The 19,949-nt window shown below is 36.7% G+C and overlaps 1 protein-coding gene across 2 annotated transcripts in view; it reads left to right on the plus strand.

Annotated features, from left to right (window-relative positions):
* Positions 1 to 11,570: 11,570 nt before the first annotated feature.
* Positions 11,571 to 19,949, plus strand: part of ntrk3b (neurotrophic tyrosine kinase, receptor, type 3b) — a 153,839-nt gene continuing 145,460 nt past the window's right edge. Inside the window, exon 1 of one of the 2 annotated variants that reach the window (XM_048183729.1) lies at positions 11,571 to 12,278. In XM_048183729.1, the coding sequence (XP_048039686.1) occupies positions 12,031 to 12,278 (248 nt within the window). In that variant the 5' untranslated portion in view covers positions 11,571 to 12,030. The remainder of the gene's footprint in view (positions 12,279 to 19,949) is intronic. The other variant, XM_048183730.1, reaches the window with a different exon arrangement.

Raw genomic sequence — 19,949 nt, forward strand, 5'->3', positions numbered from 1 at the left:
CAGGAGGAAAAATATCTTTCTTTGACGATGTTAAAAGCAATTAACATTCATTTGTGAAAAAGATTTTAAAACTTTTAGAATGTTGTGCTTTCAAATACTTGAATAAGTTTCATTGAATGCACTGCAAGGAGATGTACACACACATGCATATGGATATATTGTTAATAGACAGTAGACCAAATGTAATAGTCGGACTACTACACAGTGTAACACAACAGATTCAGTTCATATTTTGCAGTAGCACACATAAACAAAAACAACAACAACAAAAAACGCTGGGTTGTTTTTTCCATGGTTGGGTAGTTTTTGTGTAACCCAGCCATTGGGTTTGAGGCTGGTCAATCTCACTGACAGTATAATAATACACCCCTCCCCACCGCCCTCCAACGGTGGCTTAGTTTACAACAGCAACCCAGCTGTTGGGTTACACTTCGGTAAAATAAGGGTTTGTATACATTTTATTTTGTCCATAATGTCTTTATTTTGTCTAAATCTTTACAGTGCTGTAAATCATTTTTATTTTGCAATGAAACATACAGGGATGAGATGTCAGTCAGCATCGGTCGTCTTGCATGATGGAATCGTCTTTTTCCTTGAATTAACTGATTTTTATTTGTTATAATACTGAGTATTATTTATTTGGATGTTAAAATATGTTCCCAGAACTCTGTACTGTTTGTTTATATGCAGGTTATATCAAAGACTTTATATACAGAAAGACAGTGCACTCCTATTACTATGAATGGGAGAAAGTGCAAGTCCTGCCTTCAAAGTAAAAGAGCCAATCGCTGACTGGTAAAGTCATCGCATCACTGCAGCTGCCGTTGCTATAGAAACTGTGGGATAGGACTGCGCATGCGCATTGGCTTGATCCAGCCTGAAAAATGCAATTTTTGTCATGATTCGAGCATTTAGAAACAACATTTATGAGACAGTTGATGTCAGATTTCATTGGTGATTTCAAATATGAAATTTGATCGTAAGCTTGGCGAAAAGTTTTGGAGAATTTGATGTTTCCCCATTCAGAGATAGGAGCTGCACTTGCATGCCCGAGAGGCGTTTCAAAGATGGTCGCCAAGTGAAATGACTTGTCTTAAAGGGACTTTGGTTATAAGGAGCCTGCCACAATATCTTTCGGTTATTAGAGATGCGGAGCAGCGGTCTGAGGTTCGCAGCGGCCAATCACCGGCTCAGATTTCGGCAACATGCCGCTGCGCTTACGACAGGAATATATGTGGTAACAAAAAGAAAGCTAATCGAAGGAGAGAAAATAGGAGAGAAAACTGGCTGCAGCGAGATTTGGACATAGTGGTGTGAGAAAAAAATAAGCGAAATATGATCAAATTTGTTTTCAAACGTATGTTATTAAAAAACTTTTAAAAAGCAATTTCGTTTAATCTGCACAGACGTAGTGTCTGTGAAGTCACCCGTAGATTTCTGAACAGCATTTTTGAAGCGAAAATGAGGCCGCTGCCATCTTAGTAGCGCGTCACTCCCGGATAACTGAAAATGGGCAAAGAGGCGGGATGTGGTTGGAACTGAGCGGAGCTGAAACCACACCCGCCTAGCTCGACGTGATCATGTTATCAGGCTAAAGAAGCTATCTATCTCTCTAAGATACTATCTAAAAGATTAATAAAGAAAATTCTAAAGGTTTACTGTCAATCTACGGTGTCTTTTTTACGATATACTGTAGATGCTCCAGCACTAGTAATTGTAATTTGTGTCGGGTGTGCAAATAAACGCATGAAAAATCAAACAGGACTTCATACCTTTATAATGAAATAGTGATCGCAAGATGAATCCAATCCGTGGCACTTGGGTAAAATGTCCATGAGTATCCACTGAAAAAAACAAAAAACAGTACTTTTTGTCCACAAAAGCGTTAAATCCATGAAATATTGATATATTATCCATTGTTTGCATCACATTTCGTCTGAATGATCTGCTGTCCATCATCGTTTTTCAATAAATTATGCAATCTGAGCAGCGTTTATGTTGTAAAACTGTATATGATCGTATCTAACAAACAAATGAGAAGTTCAAAGTAATTTTTCAAAATAGTGCGGCAGTTTTAGTTATAATATCCAAGCAGTACTGTCTGAGCTTTATATCCTCCTGCTAGTGTCATTGTAGTAAATCTCAGGAACAAAACTTTTAGCCAATGCCACGATCCAACAACTTGTGTTCTATCTTCCGGATGTGCACATCTGTCTCGTGTCTCGACCATTAAAGGATTAGTCCACTTTTAAATAAAATTTTCCTGATAATTTACTCACCCCCATGTCATCCAAGATGTTCATGTCTTTCTTTCTTCAGTGGAAAAGAAATTAAGGTTTTTGATGAAAACATTCCAGGATTTTTCTCCTTATAGTGGACTTCAATGGACCCCAGTTGAAGGTCAAAATTACAGTTTCAGTGCAGCTTCAAAGAGCTTTAAACGATACCAGACGAGGAATAAGGGTCTGTCATTTTCGAAAAAAATACAACTGTATATGCTTTATAAACACAAAATATCACCTTGAATGTACTTTGTAAATGGATCTTTACAAAGTGTTTGTCATGCAGCATGTCTAATCACGTAAGCTCTCGACTATAATACTATAATACAGTGCATAAACAAAGTTCACACAGCTAATATAACCCTCAAATGGATCTTTACAAAGTGTTTGTCATGCATGCGTCGGATCATGTGAGTATAGTATTTATTTGGATGTTTACATTTGATTCTGAATGAGTTTGATAGTGCTCCGTGGCTAAAGCTAACATTACACACTGTTGGAGAGATTTATAAAGAATGAAGTTGTGTTTATGAATTATACAGACTGCAAGTGTTTAAAAATGAAAATAGTGACGGCTCTATGAATATAGTAATAAACGATGGTAACTTTAACCACATTTAACAGTACATTAGTAACATGCTAACGAAACATTTAGAAAGACAATTTACAAATATCACTAAAAATATCATGTTATCATGGATCATGTCAGTTATTATCGCTCCATCTGCCATTTTTCACTATTGTTCTTGCTTGCTTACCTAGTCTGATGATTCAGCTGTGCACAGATCCAGACGTTCATACTGGCTGCCCTTGTGTAATGCCTTGAACATGAGCTGGCATATGCAAATATTGGGGTCGTACATATTAATGATCCCGACTGTTAGGTAACAGTCAGTGTTATGTTGAGATTCGCCTGTTCTTTGGAGGTCTTTTAAACAAATTAGATTTCTATAAAGAGGAGGAAACAATGGTGTTTGAGACTCACTGTATGTCATTTCCATGTACTGAACTCTTGTTATTCAACTATGCCAAGGTAAATTAAATTTTTAATTCTATGGCACCTTTAAATTATTTTCAACTGACGAAAGAAAGTCATGAACATCTTGGATGACATGGGGGTGAGTAAATTATCAGGAAAAGTTTATTTAAAAGTGGACTAATCCTTTAATGCAGCAAGCCATATTATTTTATAATTGTATATAATTATTTTATAATTGTATAAAACACAGCAGAGATGCCAAATTCAGCAGCTGGAATTAGCTGAGGTAACATGACGGCTCACAGACAGCAGCGGCAAACCTGTCACTCAGGTGACCACGCCCTTAATTATGCAGAACTTTAAGTCTTAATATAATTTAAACGGATGAGTTATAAAAATTTATACAACAGTTCTGTCTGGTTCTCGAATCTGATTGGTTGATAGCCATGCGATATTTTAGTGATAACAGCACTCCTACTGCCTTTTCACCGTTTGTATCACTCCGCTTGAAGTGACCGTCATGGCGGCTGATCAAATCAACCGTAATTTTTACAAATACTACTTCTTGTACCACGAACTGTAGTTTTAATAGTTTTTTAGGCGAGAATGTAGTTGTTTAGACCTGAAATATGTGACTCATATTTAATAACAGAGCCTATTTTACTATTTGTTTTGACGTTTTCGGAGATGCGAGCTCGAGTGCGTCAGCGGCCGTTCAGTGCTTCTGTAACCGCCGAGAACAGCTTCATCTCGGCCAGTGCCTCGGGGATTTGCCGCTGGCTCTTATAGTGGTTAAACATGAGACATAATTCAATTTGAGTACATAGAACGGGCAATCCTTGGTCTTATTAATCTATTATTTGTTACAGAGCAAGTCGAATTGTGCTATATTAAGTTTGATAATAATAAACGTTACGTTACATCCTTATATAGCACATGGCTACAAGGCTACAGGCTACAACTAGACGGGACAGACTCTTCTCCGCTTCAAATACGTAAAACATTAAACTTTATAAACATATGGTTTTTTGAGTAAAGAAACCGCTTTACAATTTTTTTTTTTCAAACATCAGATCTTTATTTACCTTTGCATTGCACAGAGGAGATATCCAAACTGCGTGCGCACTTTATTCAGGAGGTGAGGCAGATTAATGAGGCTTGATTGACAGTTTGAGGATCCAATGGAGTTAGGAGGTTTTGTCACAAGCTCTTTAAAATCCTTTTCATTCCTTTTTTTTTTTTTTAATAACTAGTGCTTTATATTTGACTGAACTGTACAATTGTGCTTATTTGTTGTTCCAAATATTATTGTTAATAAATATGATTTTATATAAATGTCCATTAAGTAATATGGATTGAGTGAACATTACATTAATACGCCATTAGATGGCGGCAACACTTTACAGGAGAATGAGTCAGTGAAGCACAAGAGACTTTTAAATTTAAAGGAACTTTTGAAAAAGGAAGTTGTTTCAGCGCTGTGGTGTAATGGATTTTATGGAAAATTCCCAAACTGTAAAAAAGGACAAATACAAAGATCGCTTTCCTCAGCGGACATTCAAACGGACTTGTATAAAGGATAGGCTATAATATTATGGACATCGACTTGAAGAATGAATGTAATGCAATATACCAGACACAGGTAATAGCCTACTCTCTCTCTCTCTCTCTCTCTCTCTCTCTCTCTCTCTCTCTCTCTCGCGCTCTCTCTCTCTCTAATACTGTACAAAATTCAATGTGTTTCAATGAAGCGACTCAACGTTCCTTCGTTACTAGTTCTAAAGTGACGTTTTAGAGTTAGTAACGGAGACTTGGTTCAACTGACAACTTGAGTTTTGAAACGTTCCTTCGTTACTAGTTCTGAAGTGACGTTTTAGAATTAGTAATGGAGGCTTGGTCCAACTGTCAAATTGAGATTTGAATCCGTGGCGGAAGGAAGTAGTGCTGCACAAAAGAGGGTTTTAAAGACACTCCGTTGTTGTTCTTATTTATTTACACACTCGTGCCGTCGAACTGTTGTATAAACGCAATATCACACTCGTAGCCGTGCGATATGGCTGTATATCAGCACGCTGTGATTACCTACAGCGTGCTGATATACAGCCATATCGCACGGCTACTCGTGTGATATTGCTCATATATCTATATCGTAAAAATAAAGTAACTCTGTATGTGATTTTAATTTTCAGCGTATTTTGGGTTATTTTTGGGTTATTTTTAAGCCAGCAATATAGTAATTTTAATCAATAGTTGTGTTTAATAAAATTACCCAATGCTGGGTTTGTTTGTTTTTTAGAGTGCATAATGTTCATTTTTTGAGGGGTTTCTTTGAACAGGACTCTCTGGTTCATTAGAATCACTAAAATATCTTCACAAATTAAGGCACACTGTTCTGGGTGATGTTGTCATGAAACAACTGTGCTTAAAACGTATTAAATATCCAAATTTGGACTGAATTCTGAGCTGAAATTCGGGGCTGAAATTTGTTGTCAGCTCTATGGTTCATTAAATAAGCAGAGAATTTAATGAGGGATAAATGCTGGCTTTTATTGGCTACACTTCAAGCTAAAGTGGATAATTTATTGATTGATTGATTTATTAATTGATTGTGAGGTTGTTCATATTGGAGAGGCACACTGATCTAAATAGGGCAAAACTTCTAAACCGACATATATACCACATACATAAAACACCCTCCTCTGGCATGTTTATTATTACATCAACAAATTTCAAAATGTTCTTTATTATAATATTATAATTTTCTTTTTGCACCATTTATATTGTCACTTTGTACTGTCAATGTTCAATGCAAGTGTCAACTTAATGTACAATCAATATGAACAATTATACGCTTGCATTTTTCTATTTTATATAATGCAGCTCATTAGTATTTTATGATCCATACCGAGGACAAATCAAGCATGCAGTACTTGTAACTAATTCAGTGTGATCTTCACACTGTCTTTCAAAAACAGTTCATCAGAGGTGTGATCTTTAAATAATTAGTCTGCACACACAATTCCCTCTAAAGTATATAAAAATACATGAAGACATGTACTGTAAATGACATATTGTGGTGTTTTGTCAAAACCTGGATGTACATTAACTTGACATGCAACTAATTTTCTTTTTTGTTGTTGTTGTGCTGTCTGTCTCAGCCGGTTTTGACATATCTATAAGTGGTGGGATGCTGTGCTGACAGGCTTTAACGCTGAACTGAATGTGAGCCCTGCTCTTGTTTCAGCAGGCGATTTGACAGCTCCTCATAATTACCCTCGGGCATTCTGTCGCCTCAGGTATGGCTCTAAAAAACTAATGCACTTAAACTACGCAGTCTCTTATTTATTCCTCATCAACACTAATATTGTGCACCATGCAGTGTCTTAAAAACCTCTGCCATTTGCTGTCATCCCATGTTGATAAGATAATCATAATATTGCATTAACCAATATAAACCACAATAATTATTTTTTCATCATTTTAAATTCCAAATGTTCACGTCTCAGTTTAAATTGTTAACTCTGTAACCTTGCATGAAACTTTTTTTTACCTTTTGAATGATCAGGATTTGTGCATGAATGGTTCAAAATAATGTCAGCTGATTGTTATCAGGTCATAACAATAAAGGCATGTTCAGCAATATCTGTGCTCTTGTTTTGTAGTCCTTTAGTTTGTATTTGTTCCAGTTCCTGTTTCTTGTGTTTTCCTCATTCAATGGCTGCATCCGAAAGCTTAGGCAGCTGACTTGTTGCCTCTTTGCCTTATTAGGCAATGACTTTATAGGCAGCGTTTGCGCACAACGCTAACTGATGGACAGACTTTTGAGGCTGCTCAACGGTTTAATGATCTACAACAAAACAGTGAGAGCTTTAGAGAAACAGAGAGAATATTTAATTACTACAATAGTAATTTCTTGCTAGAAATTTTATCAAATGTGGAAAACGTTGTGCGTTTACCGACAAAGTGACCACCAACTGCAACTTTCAGATGCCATCTTTATTTTTCAGCTCAACGGTCACAGAATGGAAAGCAGAGGATTGTGGGATATCAAAGTCAGTGAAGGATATATCTATACTGCCTTCAAATATCGATCAGATGACGGTATTGTATTGTTAGTCAGTCACCCTGTGTGTATTTAAGTCCTTGTGTTTTTAGTCTTTTGTTGTAAGGTCTTTGTAAGGTTTTGTAATTTATCCACTAACCGTTCAGGAATATTCTTAAAGTTGTAACTTCTTCCTTAGTCTCTCCAGCAGTTTCTGACATTTTGGCTGCATGAGATTCTCCAGTTTTGTTGTTGAGTATCTGAAGCGTGAGCTGTTAAAGCTCCGCCCTCTTCTGGAAAGGGGGCGGGAGCAGCAGCTCATTTGCATTTAAAGGGACACACACAAAAACAGCATGTTTTTGCTCACACCCAAATAGAGGCAAATTTGACAAGCTATAATAAATTATCTGTGGGGTATTTTGAGCTGAAACTTCACAGACACATTCTGGGGACACCAGAGACTTATATTACATCTTGTGAAAAGGAGCATAATAGGTTCCCTTGAAGATACAGAGTTTTCCTCATGAGGACCAAAAATAAAAAATAAAATGTCCCCACAAGGTCAAAAATTACTGATGGGTAACCACAACGCACGTCCTGATTTTGCTGAGCTGGATGCGTTCCTGGGTCAACATATTTTGTTGATCCTGGAACAACATTCCAGCCTGAAAATTTAGGCTTAACCCTATTCCTGCCCCTAAACCTAACCCTACCCATAACTTATCCCAAAAATCAGAGGGAAACGATAGATGAATAACACTGATGTAGAAGCACCAATTCATGATTTTAAGCCTAAACTTGACATAAGCTGTAAATTTGTCCCTCAAATCTGATTGGTTGATTTGAAACAAAAATGTTGACCCAGGAACACGTTGAACTCAGCAAAATCAGGTTCTGCAACCACGCAACGTAAGGTTTACCAGGACCACATACCACACACACACACACACACACTGTAAAAAAATAAATATGTAAAATAACAGAAAAAGTACTGGAAGCTCATTACCTGGACATTATCCAGTAATTTTACAGACATTTCTATTAACCCTAAAACACACCTCAATGAAGTGCAAAATTCTAAATACTGGTAAAACACCTGTAAAAAAAATAAAATTCTGTTAAAATAATACAGTACATTGTGACCTATTTTTACAGGGTTTTTGTGTACATATCTAAAGCCTATTTTATTATATAAGACAAGCTGCAGAAGTCCATTTTGCAGAACAGCAACATCTTTGTGCATTTCAGGTGCTCATGAGGGCTATTTTTGAACCTGCTTGTTTTTGCATTGATTGCTCTGAATTACTTCTTGGAAGCCAGTGCTTAAAAGATGTAATGATCACGGTGAGCAGGTCACTGATTGTCTTGACTGTCCTCTTCCTGGATTTTAACATGAAAAGGTTTGGGAAAAGCAGGCCACAACCAGTTTCCTGCTGATCAGATGATGTGCTTTAGTCTAGCTGTGGTTTTCAGACCAGAACCAGCCAGTACTAGAAGGGGTGTGAATGGATTCAAAGATGGAGGTGTAAAACCTTGCATATTAAATTTAGTTCATCTCACAATGTACATCCTCTGTCTTTGCTTGACGAAAACAACTTTGGCTGTAAATTGGTTTTAATTGTTTTAAATTAAGGTGTTTTAAGTTTGTTTTATTTGTAGCACAGATTTTTTTGTGGTACACTGCAAAAAATAAATTTGTAAAATAACAGAAAAAGTTAATTACCCAGACATTATCCAGTAATTTTACTGACATTTCTGTTAACCCTAAAACACAGTACAATGAAGTGCAAAATTAAATACAGGTAAAAATAAATACAGAAAAAAATTGTTAATTTAATACAGTGCATTGTGCCCTATTTTTACTGGTTTCTTTTTTATTATTTACAGCACTTTTTTACACTGTAGCTCAAGACTAATTTCACTAACTTGGTCTGTAAAATCTCTGGTCTTACATTGTTTAATGCAGACTTAAGATCTACAAAATGCATCCAGATTCTGGAATTTCAAGATGTTTTAAGTTGAAATGCAATACCACAACATTCACTTATTGAGCTCTTCTTAGCTGTGAAAGAAAGGTTTAGTTGATTAAGTACTCAAATACTCAACAGAGAATCCATTTGCCATAACTGTTTATTTGAAAATGTGCATGAAGGGTATATTTTAAACTTGGAATTCACTGAAGTCATTATGCATTTAAAAAAAGTCTCTTTGGGGTTTAAAATGTATTAAAATATGCATTTCCTTATTGACTTGTTTGTCTTGCTCGTTCTGTGTTTGGAGATATTCTGAGCAAATGAGGAAAAACCAAATGTTACAATTAACCCTGTTAACCTCTGCTCATAGAAAACAATTAGCACTCATCTGGTAGGCTATACATAAACACGTTTCATAGGATGTGTTCCATGTAGGAGGTAGCCGAGATATCACTGTAAGACAATAGTAACTAGAAGCTATTTATACCTGACCATTAAAGTGACTTTTATTGATGTAAATCAGTAATCACTTTGTTTCAGTCACATTTAAATAAAAACTCTTCTTTTCTACGGTAGCTACTACATGAAGCACATTTTTTTAGGTTAAAGGAGTATTCTGGGTTAAAGTTCAACTCTATATGTGGCATGCTGTCAATGACTACAGACAATAATTTGCACTCTCAATTTACAAAAACAAGCACTTGCAATGGAATGACAATGTCATAATGTTAAAAAATACACATGGTCTTAAAGGATTAGTTCACTTCAGAATAAAAATTTCCTGATAATTTACTCACCCCCATGTCATCCAATATGTTTATGTCTTTCTTTCTTCATTTGAAAAGAAATGAAGGTTTTTGAGGAAAACATTCCAGGATTTTTCTCCATATAGTGGACTTCACTGGGGTGCAATGGGTTGAAGGTCCAAATTGCAGTTTCAGTGCAGCTTCAAAGAGCTCTACATGATCCCAGACGATGAATAAGGGTATTATCTAGTGAAACGATTGGTCATTTTCTAAAAGAAATAAAAATTTATATACGTTTTACCCACAAATGCTCGAAGGCATTACCTTCTAAGTAAAAGAGCCAATCGCTGATTAGTAAAGTCATTACATCACTGCAGCTGCCGTTAGAAGCCCCGGGTTCCCATAGAAACCTGAGACTCGCGCTTATGACTGCACATGCGCGCTGGCTCATCTAGCCTGAAAAATACATTTTTTAAACGCTATTTGAGCATAACAAACAACATTTATGGGAAAGTTCGATTTAATTGTAAGTTCGCCAAGCAGTTTTTGAGATTTCAGGATTTCCCCATTCAAATGGACTTGGTCTTGGATGACCGAAATAGCTGCCCGGAGGCGTTGCAAAAATGGCCGCTGAGTGCACAGACTTTCCTCGAAGGGGACTTTGGTAGGCTATTACCAAAGTCCCTTTAAGACAAGTCATTTCACTCGGCGGCCATCTTTGAAACGCCTCTCGGGCATTCAAGTGCAGCTCCTATTTCTTTGAATGGGGAAACATCAAATTCTCCGAAGCTGTTCACCAAGCTTTCGATTAAATTTCATATTTGAAATCACCAATGACATCTGACAACAATTGTCTCATAAATTTTGTTTCTAAACGCTCGAATCATGACAAAAAACGGTATTATTCAGGCTGGATCAAGCTAATCAGTCCTAAATGCGTGTCTCTTCAGCTTCATTTCGGAGGCGCGCGTCTGACTGTTTCTATAGAAACCGGAGCTTCTAAAGGCCGCTGCAGTGACGCGATAACTTTACCAATCGGCGATTGGCTCTTATTTAGAGGGCGGGACTTATTCCTCCATATTGCGCGTTGCACTTTCTCCCATTCAAAACAATACGAGTGACACGTCTTGTGTTATTCTGTAGTCTTTGCTAGTACTGAGTGAACTTTAACAAATATTTTAATTCGTCTTTTTGTACAACATATTAAACACAACATAATGACATTTATGAAAAACCCTTTTCCATTTCCATTCAAAATCAAGGTTGAATGTATGTCAGGGTGGTTTTATGGGTTATATGAAATATTGTTGATATTTAAATTTACGTTTGGAGTTGTTTGAAACCAAAATAGGCTACAAAATCCCCTCTAAAGAAAACAAGCATTTGTGTTATTGGATCTTATGACAACGTCCTCATGTGACAACTAGCCCCGAACTTCTCACAAATCAGTTTACTAAAAAAAAAAAAAAGAAGTCAGCGACAGAAAAACAACGGCAATATGGGGGAAACAAAACCCATCACTAATGAAATAAATAGTTTTATATGAATGAATAAATCCTTTTATTATTATTATTATTATTATTATTATTTTTGTTATCCCCCCACTGCGCAAAAGTCTTACATAAAAGCCTTTGTTGGATGAGAATCTGAATCCTCCTCCTCCTCCTCTTGCAGGTGTCAGTCTTAATTCTGTCCAGTAGGTGGGACTTTATACTCGTCATCCGGAGCATCGCCGCTCTCAGCAGTACTTTCCTCCAGCTTGGCCACTGAGAGCATCTCTATGATGGACTGTGGAACGGAAAGTCGAGGCGAGTTGTGGCATTTGCTCTCGTTCTTTTGATAAGGCGATCAGATCACGAGCCCAGCCTCATATGATGTTCCCAGGCGCGCGCACTCTTATGTAGCAAACGCATCTAGACATTTAACACTCATATCTTCATCAGCGATCTCAACCATCACCATCCTAACCAGCCCTGGAAGACGTCGAGTCGTTTCGGACCCAAAAGTCATGGATGTATGGTTCTGTTCAGCGGTTCCAGCGTTCACCTGGAGGCTTTTCTTTCTTTCAAGCATCTTCCAGGGTTATTGGAGCTCCATGCTCGATTGTCCACCAACATGCAGCTGTTCGCCCACTGAGATCTATTGCAATAAGTCCGACAGTGGAAATTTCTTCCCTTTACTTGCTCTACAAGATCCGGCGGGCAATGGCAGTAACAATAATGACATTGAAGAGCTCTTCAGGAACATCACGTCCATGTAAGTGGGTTTCTGTGCGTCCCTCTCCTACTGCGCAAAATGATAGAAATATATATTTCACCGCGACTTCCTCACATAGGAGTCAAACTTGGCTTCCATATGAAATATGCATTATAATATCAACTTTTATTTTGCATTATGTTTATTTGAAAACTAATTCGATTATTTAAAGATTCGCCATCTCCATTTATTTTTTCTTTAAAGGTTTTACGAGCTAATTTAAGAGCGTTTTAATATCAAACATTATGAATTCGATGATGCTATTGCTGTTTTGCTGGTGCCAATTTTATGTCGTGCTTCTGCATTCATTAATAATCATAGCATGTAAGAACCTGTTTGCTTTCTCGTTGATTTAATCAATGCAGCCAAGTCTGTTTTTCATATTATTGAATGAAACCTCTTTAGGAAACGTTCGGTTTGAACGATATGACTGCCTTAGACATTGGAAATAGTAGCCTATTGTCCACTCTGAAATGGATTGTTTGTGGGTACACATTAATATTCAGGTCTAAACATAAATCCGTTGTCGTGACATGTATATTATAGAAGTGATTGTAGTGATAATATAACACTAGTAATGACTGGTTTGAAGTGAACAGCAGTGCACCAACAGGTTACAGAGATTTCTTTCATTCAGCACTCTGGACAGCTCCTACAATCTGCTGGATGATTAAATTTACAGCCTTGATGTGTTATAAAACTTCTATATTCATATAGAACATGAGAGAGATGGCTATCTGTTTCTCTTGCTGCCGGTCTATTTTGCTGTCTGTCTGTTTGTCCTTTTCATGGCTGGCTGTACTGTGATACATGAGAGTGTTTTTTTCCAGTGAAGACATGATTTATTTAGTCGCTTGCTCAGAAAATGGAGGGGATCCTTCAAAGTTTCAGTTTTTCAATCAAAGTGTCTGTTCTGCAAGTGTGGAATTCTGTATAAGAGCAGGTGTGTCTTTCTCACTGAGGTTTGTGAACCAAAATGTTTTATCATTGAAGTTAAATTTATGTATTTAGTATTTTTAATGTTTTTGAAAGAAGTCTCTTCTGCTCACCAAGGCTTCATTTATTTAATTAAAAATACAGTAAAAAACAGTAATATTGTGAAATATTATTACCATTTAAAGGAACTATTTTACTCTGTGAATATATGTTAAAATGTAATTTATTTCTGTGACCAAAGCTGAATTTTCAGCATCATTACTCCAGTCTTCAGTGTCACATGATCCTTCAGAAATCATTCTAATATGATGATTTGATACTCAAGAAACATTTTGGATTATTATCAATGTTGAAAACATTTTTTTTTTTAAGGATTATTTGATGAATAGAAAGTTTAAAAGAGCAGCATTTATTTGAAATTGAATCTTTTGTAACATTATAAATGTCTTTACTGTCACTTTTGATCAATTTAATGCATCCTTGCTGAATAAAAGTATTATATAATTTTAATTATAAATTAATAAATTAATAATTAATATACCCCCCCCCAAAAAAAAAAAAAATTACAGACCCCAAAAACAGTAGTGTATAATATTACTAAAGAGTTGAAGTAGAAAAGAGTTCTTTTAAACTATGTGAATATATGTTCTTTTAAAGAGTTCTGTTTTTACTGTATTCATGATCAAGAAGAAGAGAGAAGAGCAGAAGAATTCTTTCAAAATTATTTAAAAAAACCTTAACATTTAAAATTTTTTGGCTATATATAATAATCAACATATTTCTAATGCAACTATTGCAAGTTACCTAATGTACCTTTTATAGCTATATATATATATATATATATATTCAGTTTTATTTCAAAACAGGACACTTTTGTGTCTTTTGTGATGTTCTTGCAATAGCATTTGAAACTTATCATATGACTTACAAGCACATCATCAAGTTTTTATGAGACCTTTTTTTTTTTTTTTGCGTTAAGTAGGTCAGGACTGCCATTTGAGAATTAAGAAGAACGTCAGGGTTTGGCTCTTTAATGCGAAGAACCGTAACTATAGAATGGCACTGACCCTGTCTAGCCCATGCAGTATTGGTTGAAGTTGTCCTTTAAAGCTAATTTGTGCTCAAATTTTGTTTGTCTTAATGGCTATAATAGTGATTTTTGTTGGGGAAGCTGATCGTAGATCAGTGTAAGCGGGCTACTCTGAGCCATCTGCGGGGGCCCCACTTTTACTGAGGAATATAAATGAAGCACCTTCTGAGGCAACAATCAAAAGACGCATTGATAACCTGTGGGAGCAAAGGAGGTTCAAAAAGGAAGTGCTTGAGATCTGGAAATGAGGCTCGGGTTGAGCTGTTCGAGCTTTTGAAGTTTGTTTCTAAGGTGATTGTATTTTAATTAGCTTATGATGAATCATGGAGACAAACGATAGTCGTGTTAGACATACTGTATAGAGAGAGAAACAGCAGAATTGTTGGTAGTCAGAAGCTGGATGGCAGTTTTCTTCAATATTTCACAACAATCTATCAAAGATTTTGATAAAAGTCTTGGGATTTACAAAGAAATTCATAGTGTATAAAATAATAGTTATTAATAATAGTGATTAAATGTCAAATCAGGAATAATATATATTATATATTAGTATACAGAATTGTGAGAAAATATATATATATATATATATATATATATATATATATATATATATATACACAATATGGTAAAAACAATTACAAAGTAAACTACAGCAGTAACATTACAGTAATGAGAAGCTAATGAAAATTTCCGCTGAGAATAATGATAATTACAACAACAAAAAACCTTCAAAAGTAAAACATCCAGATGCATAATGGTAATGATAATTTTGAGGGAAATGTGCTCAAATCTCATGAAAATAATGAAAAAATGACACACTGCAAAAAATCTTAACGGTAATAAAAACTGGCTTCATTTGCTTAATGCAAAATATAATTTATTTTCCTTTTTCTTTTAATATTACAGTGAAATGTGACTGCCTGAAATTTGCCTGTACCAATTTTTACTCGACTACTAAAAGGGTCACGGCTCCTTGTTTAAAAAGTGATAATACATGTACAATCACATATTCCAAATGAATGAAAATGAATGAATAAGTTTGAGCTCCTTTCTCCTTCCTAGTCTATTCTTACTAAATGGGTGATGGGAAAGAGTTTAGGAGATGAGGAGAATGCATTAGTGCTCTACAGAAACAGTGAGGATTTGTTTTTGAACAGAGCTTATAGTTCTGTTTGAAGTCAGCTTTTTCACTACAATCAGTAAATGTATCCCACAATGTAATGCAATAAAGCGTTGATTTACCCTGCTGCTTCTTTAATTGGAAATGGCCCATGTCAAGCTCTGTCTGTGTGTTAATGGTGAGGTTTCTAGGTCAAAACGAGCACTATTCTTTATAATTAGAGAGCCTTCAGATAGCTAAAGTTCATCTGAGGGAGCTGCAGTGTGTAATGCATAATTATGTTGTATGATATGGATATAGAGAAGCACAAAGAAACTAAATCTTGATCTTCTGTTCAAATTTAGCCAGGTTAAATTTAATTACTTAAGGCAAAACATATCACGATTTTACCTGCCATTAGTTTTGAAAATTAAAGATTGAAGATTTTTACATCAAAAAACATCGTAATTTAGAATAGGTCATTTTTTTCCTCGCTCACTGAAACACTCCATTTTGTTAGGTGTGCCGTATTCAAATCTTGGAAGTAAAAGGCCGCTGCTATGATTGGGTAACAGTTTTGCATATTAAAATCAATTTCAGCGTCCCCACTACACATGTGGAATTGTTTTGACATGTTAGGATCACAAGGATGGCAATGCAAAGACTGTGTTTTTCCGCAATTTAGCATTTGTAATCCTCAGAGGCGTCTCTATGGTTTTGTTGCTGGCGTAATCCTGTGTTTGCGTCTGTCACGTATTTACTACTTCATGATGTGAATTGGGGGCGGGGCTAAAGAGGCAATAGGTGTGTTCGACTTCATGCAGCGCTGCGCAGACCGATCGGCGTTTGACTTGAAGCAGGTTAGAAATTTTGTCTGACTTGAGACAGCCTCGATGACATGCGATTCGAGAGCAGATTCTCAAGAGCGGCTGCGTGAGCTCTGATGACGACACAGCTGTTTCACTCTTAGTCAGATTCGCTGCATGACAACGATCACGTGTGTTTCGTGTTTATTCTGAAAACTTCAGTTCCACTAATGCTCACAAATCTGTATTTTTATAACACTAAAAGCTCTTTTCATCTAGTTGCGATGTTATATTGTGTCATGTTTATCAAAATAAAACTGATAAAAAACGTAGACCCCACTACATTGGTATTTAAATAGTATATGCTTATAACAATCAGGCATAACATTATGAGCACTGACAGGTGAAGTGAATAACACTGATTATCTCTTCATCACGGCACCTGTTAGTGGGTGGGATATATTAGGCAGCAAGTGAACATTTTGTCCTCAAAGTTGATGTGTTAGAAGCAGGAAAAATGGGCAAGCGTAAGGATTTGAGCGAGTTTGACAAGGACCAAATTGTGATGGCTAGACGACTGGGTCAGAGCATCTCCAAAACTGCAGCTCTTGTGGGGTGTTCCAGGTCTGCAGTGGTCAGTATCTATCAAAAGTGCTCCAAGGAAGGAACAGTGGTGAACCGGTGACAGGGTCATGGGCGGCCGAGGCTCATTGATGCACGTGGGGAGCGAAGGCCCGTGTGGTCCGATCCAACAGACGAGCTACTGAAGCTCAGATTGCTCAAGAAGTTAATGCTGGTTCTGATAGAAAGGTGTCAGAATACACAGTGCATCTCAGTTTGTTGCGTATGGAGCTGCATAGCTGCAGACCAGTCAGGGTGCCCATGCTGACCCCTGTCCACCGCCGAAAGAGCCAACAGTGGACACGTGAGCATCAGAACTGGACCACAGAGCAATGGAAGAAGGTGGCCTGGATGGCCGGGTGAGTCGCTTACCTGGGTAACACATGGCACCAGGATGCACTATGGGAAGAAAGCAAGCCGGCGGAGGCAGTGTGATGCTTTGGGCGATGTTCTGCTGGGAAACCTTGGGTCCTGCCATCCATGTGGATGTTACTTTGACACGTACCACCTACCTAAGCAATGTTGCGGACCATGTACACCCTTTCATGGAAACGGTATTCCCTGGTGGCTGTGGCCTCTTTCAGCAGGATAATGCTCCTGCCACAAAGCAATACTGGTTCAGGAATGGTATGAGGAGCACAGCAACAAGTTTGAGGTGTTGACTTGGCCTCCAAATTCCCCAGATCTCAATCCAATCGAGCATCTGTGGGATGTGCTGAACAAACAAGTCCGATCCATGGAGGCTCCACCTCACAACTTACAGGACTTAAAGGATCTGCTGCTAACATCTTGGTGTCAGATACCACAGCACACCTTCAGGGGTCTAGAGGAGTCCGTGCCTCGACGGGTCAGGGCTGTTTTGGCTCCAAAAGGGGAACCAACACAATATTAGGAAGGTGGTCATAATGTTAGCTCCCCCCCAACTGCAAGCAGCAACTCTCGCTGACCGGTTACATCCAGCCGCAGCTGATGTCGAACACACCTAACGGTGTAGAAGTAGGCGTTGATCTTCTGCAGAGGCGATCTTTCGTAACATTTTTAATGTCATACTGAGACAAAAACTGAAATGAATCTTTCAATAAAAGGTGTTTTTGGGCTAACGGGAAAGAGTTCTGAAACTTACAGGATATTTTTATACTACAGAGAGTGAAAAAGATGCGACATTTCAAATTAAATGAGCAAAATATCTCATTAAATAGATCACATCATGAAATAATCATCTGGTAGCTGTAGTAGCTGTAGGAAGAAAAAGGGAATCACACTTCTTCTCACTTTTGTGATTTTTAAAGTTGGTGTCTGTTTCTCAAGGCAGTAAAAAACAAAGCTACATAATCGCAGCAGCACCAGAATGACAGCAGCGCGATGCCACAATGCCACTCTTTTTGACACTCCACAGATTTTGTCTGCCACCTCAAGACTACTTTCAAGGCGACATTATTCCACCATGAAATATTGAACACTTTGAATCCATGAACAAAATTCCTTTGATCCTCCTTTTCTAGGTCACATAAAATCCTACATGCCACAAATTCCTTACCAACACAACTATTTTTAGATCCAATTTAATTAATATTTTCTCTCTTTGAAAGCTTAATTTGTGCACACTATGCGAGTAATGATTGCGTTTTAAGCTAATAGGGTAAAGACCTAGTCTGCAAAGTTTTGGATGCGGTCCACAAGACTGTATATTACAGAAAGCATCCTGATCCTACCTGCTGCATAACATGCTTGAACAGATTTCAGCTGCACTTCGGCAGAACCTTAGATGTATAGGTTTATATAATATCGTGAAATGGAATCTGTCAGACATTCACGCTTTTCCTTTTTTCCCTAGACTATGAGTCGAGTAGATATGGAGATTGAAATTGAAATACAGCAGAAAGATTTTAAATGGAAAATGTCCTATCCTATTAAAAGTGTGTACAGTTCTTGTCATGTGTGAGATTCTCCAAGGGCTTGGAATATGTGAAAAAGAGATGTATGAAAGTGTCTCAGAATCTGATTTGACATATATTACATGAAAAGACTGCTGTCACTGTGTTTGATTTTATATAAAATTATTTCGTTATAATCCAGCCTCAAGCACCGTTCTTAGATTCCTTATTTCAGTTATGCATCTGTATTCGTATTGACAGGTTTCTAAACCTGCTCACTGCAAACTTTTAAGGCAGCATCCTAACTATAATGGAACACTGTAAGTAAATAATTTGAAAAGCAACTTTTACAAATAGCTCTCCTCACACAAAGTGCACAGGAGACTCACAGATGGTTTGATGTATCACTGCGCTACTCTAATAAGCATAAACATAATGAATAACAAGCATAAAATAGTGCAGAATTATTGGGATAGTCCAATTAAAAAGTATGAAAAAATCAATGTATATATATATATTCTATAATATTCTAATGTAATTAAATTATATAGGCTATATATTTACATTTTAAATAATTAATTTTACTCTTTTTATCTAGATTACATACAAATTGTAGTCGGTTACTGATTCCAAATTACATGACAAAATAAAGCAATAAGCCCCAAGAAGCCATGTCGCTCCGCGTCGTGCCTAACAACGCCCCTTAGCTGTTATAAATTCTCTGTAAACCACGGCTTCACAGAGATTATTGCTTTTATAAAACAGTTACCACACAATACAAATATTAAAACATATGTATCAATGTAACATTCATGAAGTAAAATCACTAAAAGCGTTCCTTCCACTGAAAAAACTAGTCCCTGACCGTGAAAATCAAGAAGTATATAGAGTATAAGTATACAGCTATTGACGAATCAGAATCAAGGACTGGAATTAACCATTTTATAAACTGTTAAAAGTTAGTAACATAATCCATTACATTACATATTTAAGGTAATGTAATCTGACTACTTTTTGATTACTTTTAGATGACTTTTGATCTAACTCATTTATCACATTGATTTGAATAGGATAATCTTCTTGTACCATACTGATATAAAAATACAAAGAGAAAGAAAATATATTCTATCCTTTGTTATCAACAACATGAAGTGCATTAAATATTGCATTACGTAAAGGTTTCCCAGACTGGGGTTCATGAAGGAACTGTAGGGGTTTATGAGTTTAATGAAAAGCTATTAAAGG

This window comes from Megalobrama amblycephala, linkage group LG3 (genome assembly GCF_018812025.1).
Source record: "Megalobrama amblycephala isolate DHTTF-2021 linkage group LG3, ASM1881202v1, whole genome shotgun sequence".
NCBI classification, from domain to species: Eukaryota; Metazoa; Chordata; class Actinopteri; order Cypriniformes; family Xenocyprididae; genus Megalobrama; species Megalobrama amblycephala.